We start from the raw sequence: 18621 nt of genomic DNA on the forward strand, positions 1-18621 counted from the left end.
AATTAAGATTGGTTGACCTCCTCCTCAATTTTATTCCTCCATTTAAACCAATTAAATCATAAAGCCACCACTCCTGTGGTACTTTAGATATATCTAAGATTCTCTCCTGAAAGTTTTATTACTTTGCTATCAACAAGGCTTAGGTTTTATTTTTTACATCTGGTGTTTAAAAAAAACAAGATTATGAAAAGGAGTTAATAGGAAAATAATTATTCCACAAACATGAAAGAAAAGACGTTCTTTGCAGAATCTTAAACAAAAACAAAGTTAAGTGGAGGATATAAGCACTATGTTAATTAAAATGTAATTATTACAAGGACTAGTTGTCTAGATAAACTTTTAGATTTCTACTGGTTTGTTTACTTTGAACATCAAACAGGGAACCATGTATTGGCTGTAACTTCAGGTTGTCAATGGACTTGATGTCTACACCAAAGATTTGTTTGAGCTGTTTATTTTTGTATATAAAGGTTTTATGTAAAAAGCAAGTGTGCTTATGTCTAACTTTAAAAGACTAGTTTTGATTCAATGATTGATACACTGGTACTTCTTGTTGAGATTTACGACTGAAATTTGCAATGTGAGCAAACATAAATGAGTTTGAGTAAGTTTACAATGTGAATGAGCTTATTACAGGATTAATTGTTTGCAAATAGGCGGTAGAGAACTTTTAACAGAAAGCTTTGGGTATGTATAAGAAACTATCCAAAAACTGGGTGATCTTGAGTGCTCTGCAAGGGTCAAAAGAGGAGGCTCCACATGTAGATCCCTTTTGGGAATAGGGGAAAGGATTGTGGTTACAACAATTGGAACATATCCATTGTCATCTGTGAAACAGATATTTTTTAACGGTCAACCAACTCGTGATGCCACTTGGAACTCTTGGTTTAATAGGTAACATATTGATGATATTGTAGATTTTCTATTAAAAGGGGTATACAATGGACTGATTTTGTAGTAGTATATTTTTGTGCATCAGTTATTGATATAATTTGGTCTGTCAATATATGATATATGGTAAGGTTGCTGTCTCTTTAGTGTATATCCCATAACTCTATTATTTTCAGCCTAGTAATTCCTTATGAATTTTTTCACAACATTCTAAAATTATGATTAATTAATTGCATGTTACTTTTTATCTTTGTTTTCGTTTAAGAAATAATTCATGGGGGCTTGAATATATCGTGATTTTACCACGGGTTGGCCCTTTATGAAAAATATTTTACCCTGAGCGATAGCGAGGGGTAAAATATCGGCATAAAGGGACAACCCGTGGTAAAATCTAGATATATTCAAGCCCCCATGAATTATTTCGATTCTAATAGGACAAATACGGCAATTATTTTGGATCGAAGCGCTCTAGGTGATGGCATTATTTGCCGTTCCAATATATAAACGCACTATTAAATTGACGTAAAATAACGGAGCAAACTGAATAAATGATGATGCTTAAACTATTTATAATAACATATTTAGATAATTTTAGATGAATCTAATTATTATTGTACTTATATGTCTCATATATATACAAAAACGGCTAATATAACTCATTTTAGCATCATTTATTAACGTTTCCTTGTTGTGATGATTTTCCGTTTCACAAGCGTGTATTTTCCTGTAAATTGCTTATATTCTGACGTCATTGTTCTATGACGTCGAGTCGCTCATTCATTAAAAAACATATGACGTGGGGGTACAATGGGAACAGCCCATGAAATATATTCATATTTTACCACGGGTGTGTACTCAAAGCGTTTGAAGGACATCATGTTAGAATTCATGTATAGTGTATATAAATGTATACATTATCGTAATTTTACCACAAATTCATGTTACATTTATCTAATTTTAGGATGTATGCTGTGTTTAGGACGTTCAAACTACTTTAGATTTAACCATCCACAAGAGGCCAAGAAGATCAAAGAAGCATTGCCAAACTGTAGAATCTCCTGTGCTCCTATTGACTTTCTTCAAGGTTTGTTTTATAGTGACTGAACTTTATCATGACTATATTTAGATATTTGAACAGTAGTCTTCCATCAAAAGGCCAGGGGACCTCAGTAGTTGTTTGGTCTAAGTAGTTAAACTTCTGTATCACTATCCTGATGTCACATTTGAAGCCTCTTGACCAGTTTAAGGTGTATAGCTTCAAATAAAATTTAGGAATGTGTCAAAAAGACATCAATCAGAAGAGCAGAAAACCGTGGTAGGCCACCAATGGGTCAAAGTATATCTGAAGTTCCTGTCTACCTATTAAGATGGCTATGGTTGCTTTAAATACATATCATATCTTAGAATTTCACTGCTCCTTGGCCTGTTTTTCTGTTTCTATGGCTTTTCTACTTTGACTTCCTATAAAGGATAACAGTGACTGTTTTCTTCCCTAAAGATAGGCTGTATGGCATTCAGTTTTTGAAAATTTTTTGTTACTTTTTTTAAAATGACAATTAAAAAATAATAAGTGTATTTAAAATAATATACTTTTCAAAGAGGAGTAACTTACATGTTTGTAACACTATCAAAAATAATAATAAAAAGATATATAATGGTTTGAAAAGTGGAGTGATGTACTTTTATAAAATTCTATAATAAAAACATCAATTAAAAAAATCATTTCATTGAAGAAATTCTTCCACAAATTTAAAAAATCAAAATTGAAATGGAATTTAAATGGCTGTCTCTTTAAAGTTTGCATAGCAGAATAAATAATGCATTTGAGTAATAAATATGACCTTTTGACTACCAGAATAGAATCTACTGATATTACATCATAGATTACTTAACCAAAATTGAATTTAAAATATTCTGTTTACATTAACATATCAAATGAATAGTGATAAAAAAAACCTGTCTATCTTTACCTTGTATTTGTACTGTATACATTACACAAAATAGTTTAGATAATTAATGAAATGAATACATTATTTCTTGATGACATGGTTTTCATCAAACATTATTAAAGTTTAAAGTTCTCATTAAAAAACTGCCCCTGGTGAGCCTCTGGTGTAGTGAAGTGGATCATAAACATTTAGTAACCTGATTTTTACCTGTGTGTACCTGCAATCATTCATGGATTTTATAACATAGTTTTGCATCCCCCAAATTTTTTCTGGATACTATATTTTTATCATGGAACCCTCAAAATCAGGTAAGATTTTTTTTTTACCTATAAGTATAGTTTGTTTGTCATACCTGGACCTCGTTAATCTACAGGTGTGTTCAAATGTACCTCAATATGTGGTGTATATATCAAAGGGATTTGTAATATAACAACTTTGAAACAATTTAATGAAATGTTGATCAAAAACTTGTAAAAAACTCTTTAAAACTTACTATTTTATTCAAATTTACTTTTTGAAAGTTAATTTACAAATATGTTCACATAAAGTTCAGTAAGAACAACATGCCTAAACTTTAATCTATAAATATTTACGGGATTAAGTTTTGTAGATTTATAATGTAGATATAACCTTACAAAGATATCATACGACCCAGGCCTTTATATAGCAGAAACACATGAATAGTCAAAATATATCAACGTTAGATTATAAAGAAAATCAAGTCTTTTGATTTCCTTATGATGTATACTCAGTATCTATAAGGATTTATCTTGTAGGGTGGTATTCTTATTTTGTGAATGAAGGACTTAGTTAAGCCATATTGGGTATAAAAGGGGATATACTTTCAATAGCTTTCAACAGTATTAAATAACTGAATGAAGTGGGTCTATGGAAGCTTTCATCTTATTATTGAATGCTTTTTCAAGTAGTGCAGAACAGTTATAATACTAGTTTGAACACAATGATGTGAGGGTTTTGTCAATTTTCCCAATCTTTAAGTTAACTATGTATTTTTTAAAGTCCAACCACACCATGGATGACCAGAATATTTTGAACTCCAGTTTTTGATGCCATGTGTTGTTGGAACACTGACAAATTCATTACACGCTCTTTGTCTTTTGTATATGGACTGGTGTCATGCAGCCAATATCTTTTGTTGTTGTTGGGTTGCTGAATTGTCTACATACGTCCCATGTGTCTCTTGATTTCTGTAGGACAAACTTTCCTTTCATTAGATTGTTGTCTTGTCAGCATAAACTCTTTGTCTTTTGTATATGGACTGGTGTCTTGTCAATATACTGGCCATTTTTGGGGGATTGCTGTCTTGCATTCTGAGCCTGTTGTTGGGTTTGTGCTGTCATATCAACATACAACTCATCTATTTCGTTTAATCTGACACCAAAATAACAACTTACACCTTACTTACATAGTTTATTAAATCTAATAGAGGCCTAGATAGTAATAAGAATTTTGAAATAGGATAGTTTTTGAATATGTAGATAAGAAGACACAAATGTATTGCAGTCATCATTGGTAGATATCGTTAAACTTTGGAAAAGGGGGGGGGGGGATAAATTTAAGTCAAGACAGCAACCTAAGAATTTGATAAAACCAAAAGAGAAAATAGATATAGGTATAAAATATACTGTAGTGTTATACTATTCTGAATGATGTAATATTATGAAAATTGAAGACGAGAGACATTCCCTAATGTTTGTGTTACTAGTACATAACTGTTTATACTGCCTTGTTACATGTGTAACGAGAACAGTGCCGTGTTACATGAATGACTAGTGTCATAACAATTTCTACTTTGTTAAATCAACTTTTATGTGAAGATCAAAATCTAATATAACCATATATAGCCCCTTAGGACCCCAAAATATCTTGTTTATAATAATGTATTTAAAATAAATACCTTAAGGGGCAATAGAGAGATCAAATATTGAAGGGTGTGACAATATTATTGATAAATATTGACTTTCCATTATTAATTTCTGACGGGGCCAAATAAGAAATCTATCAAAGGACTTTTTGTTATAATTATTAATGTAAATTTAACACCTTTATAATAATTATTTAAACGTCCTTTGTTATGCATGAAATTAGCACAGAAGGCAGATTAAATTATCCCTTTGTCATTATTCATGTTGTATAAGTTAGGTCTGTGGTGTTCATATCGTGGTTAAAAAATGATGCCTATAAAAGGATTTTTTTTCTCAGTTTATCAATGCTCTTTTATTTGTGATGTAAACATTCTTTTTTGCCAATTAAAACCTAATTGTAAACAAATATTGACATAACACTGGTACATGACTTTACTGTACTAAATTTTTAAAGTAAAATTTCTATAGAATGTGCAGATTACATGTGGCGAGTTATTTTATCAGTTTGAATCTTCATCAGATTTAATATATCGTGACACGAAATTTGTATGTTTGTTCCTTTACCTGACGATCTTCGAGATGGATTACATGTATAAGATATAGTACCGTACTTAATCTTCGTTAATTTACTATCTATCGAGTAGGATTACTAGTTAAGGGGTTGAATACCGTACCACAAAAACACAGAGACTTCTTCAATTTACTATTTATCTAGTAAGATTACTAGTTTAGGGGTTGAATACCGTACCACAATAACACGGAAACTATTCATCCTTGCACATCACAGCATGTATATCATTGTGATACGATGTATTATATAATAAGGGAGATAATTTATCACCTTGTCTGATACTTATCAATAGTGTCAAATTTATATAGCCTACAGAATAAATGAAAATGTCAAAATTTAAATATTTAATACCACAATGAGGGTATTTGTGATATCCGTTATTATTATTGTTTTCTATGACAAAGAAAACTTGAATTTTAAAAATCGGAAATAAAAGAACGTAACACGGTTTTTATTGTCTTGTGATTTGTAACTGTATACATGTAGTGTATTATCCTTTGTCAGATTAAAGGCTTAGAGAATAAGATGGATTACAAGTAGAGACTTTTAACAGTTATGCTTACAATTCTGTACAATACATATCATTTAATTACTGGGTAGAATCAGGCTGCCAGCAAGTTCATACAGTCTATATACACAAGATTTAAAGATCTTATGTTGCTGATAAATAAGATCGGGAGTATTATGTGTTTTACTAGCGTAAAACTAGAACATATTTAGAGTGAAGAATTCAGTACAGTTTTAAACAAGCAATAAACAAGAACATAGTATTAAAGAGTGAAAAAAAGTTGAGTACATAGTAATGGTATACATATTGGATTTGCTCATTATTGAAGGCCTTATAGTGACCCATAGTTGCTAACTTTTACATCTTTTGGTCTCTTTTGTAAAGATGTCTCATTTGCTATCATTCAATCTTTCCTTATTATTAAAAATAAGTACTTCTATGTATTGTTATCCATAACTTCATGAAAAGATATCTAGGAAGAAATATATTATACAAAAGACATTTATTGTCAATCATTATTATCTTATAGTATAAAAACAAGGAAGTGATGGAAATTCATGAATGAGATAGTAACCTAATGAAACAAATCTGCAAAGGTCGTAAAGAGGTCAATGTATAGGCACATGGTGTTTTTATAATTTTGTTGTTGTTGGATTCTGAGTTGTTTCATCCAGAGATATCATAGCTCAGGCACTTTAAGCCATTGGGTGTTGATATTATTCCCATAATAGAAGTATTGCCCCTCTCTAAATATGAGTATAAGGGGTTAAGGGATTATGTCGAGGAAAAGCAGTTTTTGGGACTAACTATTGTTGCCCATTTCTCATTATAAAATAATCTTGAAGAATGAGTTGATTTGATTAACAGTTAATATAAATTATAATCTAAGAGACAGTGTAAAGCAAACACCATTTATTGTGAGGAAAATCTTTCTAAATGAAAATATTATTTATTGCTCTGATATTAAACTTTATATGATTGCTTAAGTCCTATATAAAATCTTCCACTAGTATAAAAAAGACAAATATTATTCCCTCACAGACTTAAAAAAATTTGTGTGCACAAATCCTTTCTGTCAATTAATTCTGATCGTTTTTCATTGAAGTAGGTCTGACAAATGATGCATTTGAATTATAAGGTTAAACCAGGACAGCAGTCACAGTATTAACAATAATGTTTTGTAGTCTTGTTAGATCTCACGATTCTTGTGCTCATCCTTTTATTTATGTGAACAAATCTGTCTTTTTATTTAGTCACCTCCCTAACATTTGCTACCCTTAATCAAATATTTGATCTGCTAAGCTCAGGGGTGTTAACTTACAAAAGAAGCTTTAAAATACAATTTGTAATACAATATGTTAAAGGATCAAAATGTTTGTTTGCACATATTTTAAGAAAATGAAATCTTTCAGGATTAAAATTTGCTGCATTTTGTTTGAAGGAAAAAAAAATTAGAAAAATATTTATCAAATGGTGAAAACAATTTAACTGGCGATATATGTTTTTCTTTAAAGATATTAGTATTGAAAGATGAAAGTACATTTGAATGTAAATACGGTGAGCACTTGTTATAAACAGGAAGCTTATCCTTGTAAACATAGGATCTAAAAGGACCAGTAAGGTTTTCAAAGGCACACCAATTTTTGCAGTAACATACATTAAATCAGCGACAAACAATCTATCTTATGTTGAACCATACAGCTAGGTCATTAGTCCTTACTGTTCTGGCTAGCTGACAAATATGAATCTCATTTTGTCTATTCCAGAGTTGAAGCAATTTTTCTTTGGTGCAATACCAAGTTCTTCTTTGAGGCATAAGTCTATTAGTCTAATTGGGGCCACCTGAAGCCTGCCTCCAGGTGCTTGTTTTTCTTGCTGTTATTGAAGACCCATAGGTGGCCTTTGACTGATATCAGCTCTCTGGTCGGGTTGTCGTCTCTTTGACACATTCCTGATTTACATTCTCAATTTTATTTACAATGGTTCTTTCTGTCATCAGATGTTTTCAGTTTTAGTGTGTCTGTATTTCTATAAAAAAATAGTTCTAAAAACATTCTTCACAATATCATGAATAGAACTTCATGCAAACATGGAAATAATATTATTACTATTATTAGTTATGTTACATCAAGTAAGTGATACCTGATCAATGCAGATTAAAGTCAGATTTTTTTTTATTGTTTGATCATGGTTTATTGTGTTTTCATGATGAGGAAAGACACTTTTATACATCATACAGTTCAAAAATTGAAATCTGACCTGCAATCAAGATTTTTCTGTGTAAGATGCATTTCATTTCAAATGAAGGCTTCAATTGATTTAAACAGAGTACTTTTTGCTGTCACAATATATTTAGATCCCTATAATGACCCCCTGTTGTGTTGATATTTACAACATTATTTCAGGGTCTTAACTCCCACAAACCGCCAACCCAGCATTCCTGTCTGGTAAAATTTAAAATTTGTGGTTTAATTTTGTTGATATTTTGTTTGAAGACATTAAATGAAGAGGTGTTTAAATGCCAACACATATAATGTATTAATGTTATAATATACACACACCAAAAATTCATTTGAAGAAATAGCTAAAAAGAAATGTTGAATACTACTGCTGACTTTTTTTCAGGAATTTGTGTGACTTTTCCTGAATACACTGAGACTTTCTATCAGAATATGTATAATGGTCCTGAAATATGCATACAAATTTAAGCTAATGACAATAAACTAATCTATCAGTATAAGTTTAGTGTTCATCTTATTACTCATAACAGACTGCAAAGTTTTAAAAAAAAAACATTATTAAGTTTGCAGCAACAAAGCTATACCAGTAGAATTTATGATGCTGAAGTTTCAGTAATATGTATTTTGCATATATCAAGTAAAGATAATAATTTTATGATGATGGCATAAGAATGGCTTTTTTAGAAGAATGGAAAGAAAGAGGGTCTTAGTCAAAAATAATGTTTTTTAATCCAGGGCTATAAGATAAAAGAAAAGGTTACAAAACTTAAGACTTTATACCTTTGAATAGCAGTTGTCTTTGTCAAAAACAATGTTTTTATAATCCAGCACTTTTAGATCAAGATAAAAGAAAAGTTAACAAAACTAAAGACTTTAAACCATTGTATAGCAGTTGACAGTACATGTCACAATTTTGGCTTTTAAACATTTTGATATAAAGACTACATGTCAGATGTCTTGAAGGAAATTATTTCTATTTAATTGCCTCACACATCACATAATAATGCAAATCTCTTATAATTATAGTGGGGGTATTAGGAACATACAATAAGGCCAGGTCAGGTGTTAAATCCAGGTGTGGGACTTACAAGGATCAGGACACCAACGAATACCTCATTCAAAGGTCATTCAAGGTTTCCTGAGAAAGATGGAGTTCAATCTTTATAAGTAACCCTCTCTGTTACACCATCTGAAAGGACAGTTTTAAATATTTAAGAATATATTCAAATTATATTTAAGGTCATTATAAGTTTAGAGAGAAAAAATGACTAACTGGACTTATATAAACATATTAAAATAACCCTGAACTGGCACGCTTTTTGTCTTTCTGATTGAACCTGCAATTATTATTTTTAAAAAACAACACAAAAAACAATGTTTGAAACTGCTGGTCATGTCTGAAATAACCAAAATGAAGCTATGGAAGATAAGATATATGTTGTTATGTGTAATTCTATATTTAGGTCTGAATATGTGTTATTTTAAACAAAGTCCTAAAGGTTATCAGATTCTGCATACTTACATGGTGACTGAGCATGAATACTATCTATATTTAATTATAGCAGAGTTGTAAAGTGCTTTTAAAACGTATATAAACTGATTAAAAATGTTATGCTAATTAAATGGTAGATTTTATGGAGGCTTTATCTTGTCATTTGAAACCATTACAAGACAGGTCATTGCGCTTAAAATTATACCTTGTAAATACTGAAACATAAATTTATATATATTTGACCTTAATTAAGGTCATAACACTTCGACCCTCTTTGGACAACATTTATAAATAAGGTTTAATTTTGAGCACACTGACATGTCGTGTTATGGTTTGAAATGACAAGATTAAATGTCCATAAAATCTTTGTTTTAATTTCGAGAAATTTCCCATGCTCTGCATCACCAGGTCTATTCATATCTTTTTGTGTTTTCAGTCTAGACCAGATTATAGTCTTTGAATAATAACAAATCTGAAAACTGTTAACACTCTTGGATGCAGTGGTGGATCAGGGGGTTTGGTTACCCTCCCCGTTTTTTTGGGGGGGAAATGTTTTTGAATGGTAAGATCATTTAGTTGGAATTCCCCCCTTTTGTCCTGGGTTGGAATCCCCTTTTAAAACTGGCTGGATCACCCCCTGGGATGTTACTGCTGGTATCCAAATTCAATGGGCAGAATTAAATAAAACATTAAATCATCTGACTACATTTATACATCCTAATAAAACCTTAATCTCTTCATAGACTTATGTTATTTGAAAACAAATGGATATAAAGTATGCCACACTGGTGTAGTTACAAGTTCAAAATTATACAGTTAACAATTTTTGATAAGAATATAGTTGGTGGGGAGGTTAGATAATTAGTGGGGGGCATAATCTTTAATCCCTCAATACATGTACTTATATATTTGTATTCACCATGTACCTGGCTTTTTAAGGAGATGATAAATACATTGATGAGAGAAATTTCAGTAAAACCAGACAAGTGTATACCATGAATGCTTGCAGATGTAAGACCTACTGTTTGATTGTGAACCATGCATCACACAGACTTAAGACATACTGTGTAAACATCATATATTACACAAAAATTACCTTTGATCTCTGTGCTTGTGTTTTGTAAGCAATTGGTATAGTAATAGTGTAAAGCCTCCTGGATATGCACTGTTAATTGAAAGTGATCTGATTACTATAATCTGTTGAATTATTCAATATTGTACACAAGGCTGCTTACTGCCTCTATAACTATCATACTTTTAAGTTTAAAGATGTATATACCTTAGTTAGTTGGGGAATTGTTGACATTTCTAAAGCTACAACCTTTGGTTTTTAGTGCATGGAAACAATTTGGCCTATTTATAGGTTTTATTATTAAAAAGAGTAGCAACACATCTAATGTTTATGATACGAAAGATATACAAAAAAGTATATGTAAAGGAAAAAGAATAAGGAAATTATTTGAAGTACACAATATATTTGGTAAAAAGTAGAATAAATGTTGCATAAAACATCTTACAGAATGCTTTCTTCCGTCTTTTGTTTTTGCCTGAAATAATTAGTACTTAGTCTATTGAGTTCAGCATAAATGGACCCCCTTGATTCTATTTTCTCTGTAATTTTGTAAAATTAGTACTAAATGGTTAACATTAAAAGGTAGGAAACCAGTCATTATATCAGGGAGACCGATTGATCTGGTAGATAAACTTGTATGGATAACTTAATTGTCTCTAATGTAATTATTCATTATATAGTTGATTACAAGGAAATTCAGAGTCTGTTATATTATTATTTTTATCTGATTGGGAAAAAAAACCTTTGCTTTGTTCATCTGAATCATTATCTGCTTAAAAGAATCTGCAAATTTTGACTGATTTCTAAGTAAAATTTCAGACCTGCACATGCCTCAATTTTTTCTAATATATTTCTTGTTTTTTCTTTCTGTCATCTTGTATATGCATGAACTACCATTAAGAAAGGGATATCATGTAAATAAACAATTTTGTTCATTTTGAATTTTCTAATTTTTCTAAAGTTGTTGGAATTTTGTTCTCATCTAGTCAGTAGGTTGCTGTGTCCTAAATATTGTTTCTTTACACTTAGGAAGTTAGGAGATGTATGTTTTGGCAATATATATAACCTTATTATTTTGACAATATGGTGCGAGGGTACACCAAACTAAATCAAGCATGTAAGAAAGATGTGTCAAAATCTTGGCATGTTAATCCAACCATGTTTTTTATTGGTCAAGCGTCAAAGGTGAACTGCTGGATAAGTTTCTTGCTTCAGGGGTTGTAGATGTCTACTGTACTGTATACACATTTAAAATTGATGAGTATTTTTACTTTGTAGTCTTAATGAAAAGAACATGTAGGAGTTCTTTTGAAAATCATATCTTGTATCTCATTGTAAATCTTCAGAGGCATAGGACAGGAGAATCAAGTCTGATTTATAGTCTTTTTGAAGATTTATGTCTTGTGCTCCAAATTTTTTGTTTAAACAAAAGTTTTGAGGCATATTGTACCAGTTAAATGAAAACCTTTGCAGGGTGAGTAGAAAGTATGATGCTCTGCACTTTAAAGAAACCTGCCACAACTCTCTGAGACTTTCTTTCTGTGACTTGTTGTATAGCAAAATAGATATAAGAAGATGTGGTATGAGTGCTAATGAGACAACTCTCTATCCAAATCACAATTTGTAAAAGTAAACCGTTATAGGTAAAGGTACAGCCTTCAACCTGGAGCCTTGGCTTCTCTTGCCCAATATTTTGTTGTTTTCGAGTGACAGTCAAAATTTTCTGACATCCATACTAGATGATGTACCTTGCAGAATCTAACTACTAGTGTTTAGTTATTGTTAATTTGTTCTAGTTCTGAATATGTTTATAATGTTTGCCACTGGTTTTTTAGTGGAAAGACTGCCATTAGAATCCCTGGTTGACAGAATAAGTGAAAATCCTCAGGTATGAGGGTTCAAATAAAAGATTTGCCCATTACACATGCATCTTTGTTTTGTTCCTTTTTCCTATGAGTTTGGCACCTAAAAATCCACTTAGTGTCCCATTTAATTTAGAAAATAGTTCTAGTTTCTATAGACAGAGAGAAAATAGTTAAATATTTGTTTTTAGTTTGTTGAAGAGTTTGTAATTAAGCTACTTTCTGTAACCTGTATTCTATTTTCCTCAAGAACAGTTGTGCAAGTCTTCCTAGTGAGGTTTATTTACTTAACAAATCACCATAATATTCCAACAGCCAGAGGTTATTTTATGTCAAAACAAAACATCTTTCATCCAAATACACAAAAATAATTATCTTATGACAAATAGATGTTTAGTTTAATCAGCTGTTGTCAGTTGTCAGGAGAGACAACTCATTTAACCAGCTGTGTTGGCTGGTTTCCTGCTTTACTGCTTTCTGAATAACAATTCAAAGATGTCAGTATCCTTTAACTTTTTGTTGCTATCTGTCAGAATAGTGAAACCACTAATAAATAAATAAATCTGCTGTAGATAACAACTGGGAAACTTCATGAACTTGCTACATATCAGAATGCTACATTTACTAAAAAAAAGGTTACATCTTAAGCATAGGGTATTTTTTCCTATTTTGGCGGGATAAATTTAAGAATATAATGTATGCAGATATTATACACATGTACTGTTGATATGATAATCAGGGGCGAATCCAGCTATTTAAAAAAGGGGTTCCCAACCCAGGATAAAGAGGGGAGATTTTCAACCATATGTCCCCATTCAAATGCATAATTGATCTTCGAATAAAACCGCTGGAACCCTCTCCCTGGATCCGCCCCTGAAAGTGAGCTTTTAAATAGGGAGACTTTTGAGAAGGGACCCTTGCTAAAATAAAACTTAGCTAAAAAATCCTGAAACATCGTTAATTAATTATATATATATTTCTAGTAAAAAAAAGGCAATTAGTCATGACGACTCTATAAAAACGGTGTCAAGTCTTGAGGTTTAAGAATGTATGTTGGTGATGGGAATCTTTGCATTTGTGGAAAGTTTACCCAAATGTTTGTTAATGAGGTAACATTGTGTTGTTCTAATCAGCAACACTGTGTTGTACATTAACCCTTATACATAATATAGATTTTGGATGTGACATTGACAGTATATTTTGTTCATGTGATTTTATTGCCTTCAATTTGTGAAGTGTTTTAATATTATGATTTGTTTATTGATAAGTATTTCCATTGCTTCACTTACCTCTCCAAATATTATATATTGCATTGAAATAATTGTGTATGGAACCTCTGAGTCATTTGTTCTGTGATGGGGGATTCGTCTCATTGGCAATCATACCTCATCTTCTTATTTATATAAAGAAAAGAAGATATACCGGGTAGGCAAGAAACTAATTTGATTTGTTTTCTGTTTGCCTTAGATGCATTTAGAACAAGGATGGCATATAACTGTTATAACTATTACAACTGAAATAAGGAGCTAACTTTTTCTTTTGTAAACAGCCTAAACATTCAATTCTACAAAATGATTGAAGTTATTTTGCAAGTCAATTGGCAACAGCTGTTACGGAAATACATGTTGGAGGATAAACATAGGTTAAGAAATATAATAAACAATTTTACAGTTGTTTATTTATCGCTGAAAATTGGCTTTATTACTTTAAAAAAAATTGCATTTTGGAGTTTTTGAATTTGGCAAATTAAACTAGGTAGAGTAGTAAGAAAATAAATACTATAACAAGTTACTAATTTATTTTTAAAAAGGGGGGTCACTTACAGTATGTAAGTTGAAAAGTTTGTAATTTGATTAAAATGTCATGTTTTAGCAGTCTTGGTGGAAATGCTCATTTTTGGACGTTTGTGTCTGCTTAGGCTGCTGAGAGACAGTAGACAAATCACCTCTCCAAATATCATTGAAAAAGATGCTCTCTTAAGCATGTAAAGCATTTCAAATTTTATTGTAATTACTTCATATAGTCTTTCATATTGCAAACCACTAGTATTGAAAGCTGTCCATTTGAGTCTTTGAACCATTTACATAACTTTATAAACTTAATTCATGGTTGAATACACAGCTGATCACCTTGTGTCTCGAGCCTTGTGTGGTTGATATTTTTTTTTACATATATATTGGAATATTGAATAGTGTATACTATCCTTATTTTTTTTATATTTGATAATGATTTTTGTTTGTCATGACCCCCCTGAGGTAACTAGTTTATAAATTGATTTAAGAGTTGTATGTATTTTCTTTCATGTGGTTATCTCTTTAATTGTGGTCAGGTGTATTTAATGACAGATGAATGGACAGTCCAGTTTTTATCACAAATAAATTGTTTGTTAAGTGTCATCATCTGACCAATCAAAAACCCATAAATGTTCAGCTTCAGGGGCTCAACATGGGAATAAAGTTTAATCTCATGCATACATTTTGAGTCTCATAGGTTTAAGTTTGTCCAGTTGTTTAATGTTTGTTGGCTATATAAGAATATAATTTGATGATTTAGAAAACTAATTGCACGAAGTACCCATACTTTCCACAAATAACTGATCAATCCATTTGATGTTTGGATGAGTACAGAAGCAGGGATTTGAAGTTTTCATCTCAGTATGTCTGTCATCCTCTTCTGGTTATATAGGAGTTTAATGTTAAGTAGATGGGATTTTTAGATGAAAACCCATCAATGAATATATTAAGGTGAATTTATTTTATTTAAGATTTATGCATAAAAAGTTCATAACAATTCATATTTGGAAAGATATTGATAAAGGTTCTGATGACAAAGGTTTAGCAGAAAGTTTGACAAGTAATGTGAATTCATAGTTACTATTTAACACAGAGTACATGGAGTAGAGTTATGTGAACCAGGAATTTAAGAATTCAATAAGTTGCAAATACCTAAAAGCTTTTATGCACACTTTTACTAAAATCTGGAACTATTATACATGCTAGTAAAATTGTCCCTGCTAAAGTTGTTCCATTCAAATACTTCTTTACTTCAATTAATGGAAATTTGTACCAATAAAAAATAAATTAATCCATAGTATAGATGATGTGTTTAATACTCAAGCTGCTACGTACATATATCTACTGTTGAAACACTTTTATAATATGTGTGTATCTGTTGCACATTGTCCATTAGAAACAAATGCATGTATTATTTCTATGTTATTGTTTTGGGTTAGGTTGAAGGTTGGTATTTATTAAAATGTTTAAACCTGCTGCATTTGTTTGCACCAGTTTAAGTCAGGAATATGATGTTCAGTAGTTGTTTGTTGATGTGGTTCATAAGTGTTTCTTGTTTCTGTATTTTTTTTATAAAGATTAGACCGTTGGTTTTCCTGTTTGAATGGTTTTACACTAGTCACTTTTGGGGCCCTTTGTAGCATGCTTTTTGGTTTTAGCAAAGGCTCCGTGTTAAAGTCCGTACTTTGACCTATAATGATTTTCTTGTACAAATTGTGAATTCTTATTGGCACTCATACCACATCTTCTTATATATATTCTTGTTTAATTTATTGACGTGCATGTAAATCACAAATACCCTGAAACTTCTTGAATTTTTGACAAATAATATTCATTTCTATAATGGAAATAAATTGCGTTAGTTTGATATTTTTATCTTTTCTTATAGAGACAGTTTTTCAAATGATAAAATTTAAGTAAAAATACATCCTTGGGATAAGAGAACTTTTAAGATTTGTAAATCTATTGAATAAGTTGTACCTCAAAAGACCAATGTGAAAGCTGTGATTTTATATTTGAAATTGATTGCCAATAGTTCAATGTATGTTTAAAGCACATGTCAAATGTTTTAAATCAGTTTGACAAGCTATTACAATTCATGTGATTTAGGTGTCAAAAACTTGGCTATTACATTTAGATCTATGTTATTACCAGCAATTACAGGGCACAGACATTTATCAATGTAAACATAGGCTTTCAAACATTACTTAGTTTTTATTAGATTTGTAAAAAATCAATATAAGTATTTGTTTTGTTTGGACTGAAAAGTTAAATATGTAATTTGCGGGGGCAATTGGTATTTTAAAAAACTGTTGAGAATTTCAGGTAGGTCATGTAATTGAAAGTTAAAAGTTGTATTTGTGTCATACAAAAAATGAAGTATGTTACTAGGTCAAAACGATAAAAGACTTTTATATGTAAGTCTTATCTTTTGATAGCTTGCAGAAGAAAAAAAAATGAACATTGTGCATTTTTTTCTATGTTAAACATGAAATGTTGTCTCTATGCCCCCTGGTCATGATTGTATTTAGAATCTTTGTCAATAAGTACATGATTGTTATTTCATAACAGTAAATATCATTTTATTTTTTATATATTTTTTTTTGCTGTCTCATAATTTCACACTTGTGTAATTTATTTTAAAATTGGAGCCATATATTCTGATTTCTAATCTGTGAACCAAGAGAGATAACTCTATTAGGATTTCTGGTACAAATTAAAAGTCAAACAAGTCAGATTATATAATTCCTGACATATAATTTGTGAAGAAAAGGATTGTTCAGAACTTTTGTTTGACACTTTATTATATTAAATGAGAATATTTGTTATGTTTTGTCACAAATTTTTATGGTTTTACAGTAAAAAATTTGATAATCATTTCATTTGATTTGGTAATTTATCAAAATATATCGACACAGTTGAGACAATGTTACCATTGATGTTTTAACAGTAATATAGGTATATAAGATAAGAATTTTATTAATCTAATCAAGAACCCATAAAGGGCATCATTTTACAACACAATATGATTGGAAAAAGCAATACAGAAAACTAATACATACTATAAAGTTATGAACAGGATCAGAGCCTAACACAACATGTGTTTTATATAACTATTATATTAAACCTTATAACAATAAAATACTAAATTACTTCATATATTTTGTTTACATCTGGATCTTATTTCTAAACCTTTAATAATGTTATTTCCTAGGCACATGAGAGTTGGGAAATTTACTAAAAGAATAAATTGTGAATCCTCATTTATTGATTTTTCATTAGTAAAATTTAAATGAAAATTTTATTCTAATTTTTCAACCCCTCTTTTTTGTTCTTTATTTTATTAACTTGAATTGTGTGATACATGTAAAGTGCAAATTAACTGATAAGATGAACTTTGAAAATGCCAATTGTCATGCATTTTTTAATGTAAAATTCTATCTATTTAAAATGTTCTTATTTATTATAACTTGTTGAAATGTTTATACTAAACAGCTTCTTTCTGTTGATTTTTTTTTATCCATACAAAGAGTCATGAAATTGTTTATTCCTTGAAATTATATTTCATGTTTTGCACAAAAATAATGCCATTTATGTGTACACCAGTTTTATCACAAAGGAGGCAGAAATTATCACTGTAGCTAGCAAGATATTTGAACCGACACAACCTGTGTAATGTTAATTTTACTGATAATATTACAAATTTGAAAAATTTCATTTAATGAATGTTGACAGCCACTTAGGTTTTATGTTGTTTTTATCTAAACAGTAGTTTTGTAAAACTTTTCAATTTGAGGGCTGTGTGTAGGACTGTAAATGCTCATTTGTGAACAGCCAGAAATATTTCTTATCATTAGGTAGTTCTTTAAAATTAGTACAAAAAGTGATAACTTTATCAAATAATAATTTCCTCTGTTCATCATATAATGGACAATTTACTGTAAAATGGGTCTCATCTTCAATAGAATTTGATCCATGTGATAAGCAGTGATGACATAGACGTTGAGTTCTCTCTATGTATATTTTATTACATCTATCTTTCTCAATTTTAAGATCATGAGCACTTATTTTCATTTTACATATAGCTCTTCTTATACTAAAATCTTTAATCTTTAATTGATAAATAAGCCTCTTTTACAAAGTCAGTCTTGAGGTTGAAATAATTCTCTAGTTTACTATTACCTTGTGATAAGGTTTCAGATCTTTTGACCAACCAAAATGTTTTGAAACTATTACAAAGTTTACATTTTACAAATTTAATTAATTTATTGAGCTTATATATATATGCATTTATTGTGGTTTTACTCAAACACTTTGAATTTGCATTCATATATATTGGCAGTAATAAAAGCATTGT

At 30.3% G+C, this 18621-nt stretch overlaps 1 protein-coding gene across 12 annotated transcripts in view; it reads left to right on the plus strand.

The window, feature by feature from the left end:
• The window catches only part of LOC143078681 (uncharacterized), a 113686-nt gene that overhangs the window by 24838 nt on the left and 70227 nt on the right, over nucleotides 1–18621 (plus strand). For 11 of the 12 annotated variants that reach the window (XM_076253571.1, XM_076253575.1, XM_076253566.1 and 8 more), the window contains one exon: nucleotides 1853–1975. In XM_076253571.1, coding sequence (XP_076109686.1) covers nucleotides 1853–1975 — 123 coding nt within the window. Of the gene's footprint in view, nucleotides 1–1852; nucleotides 1976–3000; nucleotides 3149–18621 lie in introns of those variants that run through there. The other variant, XM_076253578.1, reaches the window with a different exon arrangement.

The sequence above is a fragment of the Mytilus galloprovincialis genome, chromosome 6 (genome assembly GCF_965363235.1).
Source record: "Mytilus galloprovincialis chromosome 6, xbMytGall1.hap1.1, whole genome shotgun sequence".
NCBI classification, from domain to species: Eukaryota; Metazoa; Mollusca; class Bivalvia; order Mytilida; family Mytilidae; genus Mytilus; species Mytilus galloprovincialis.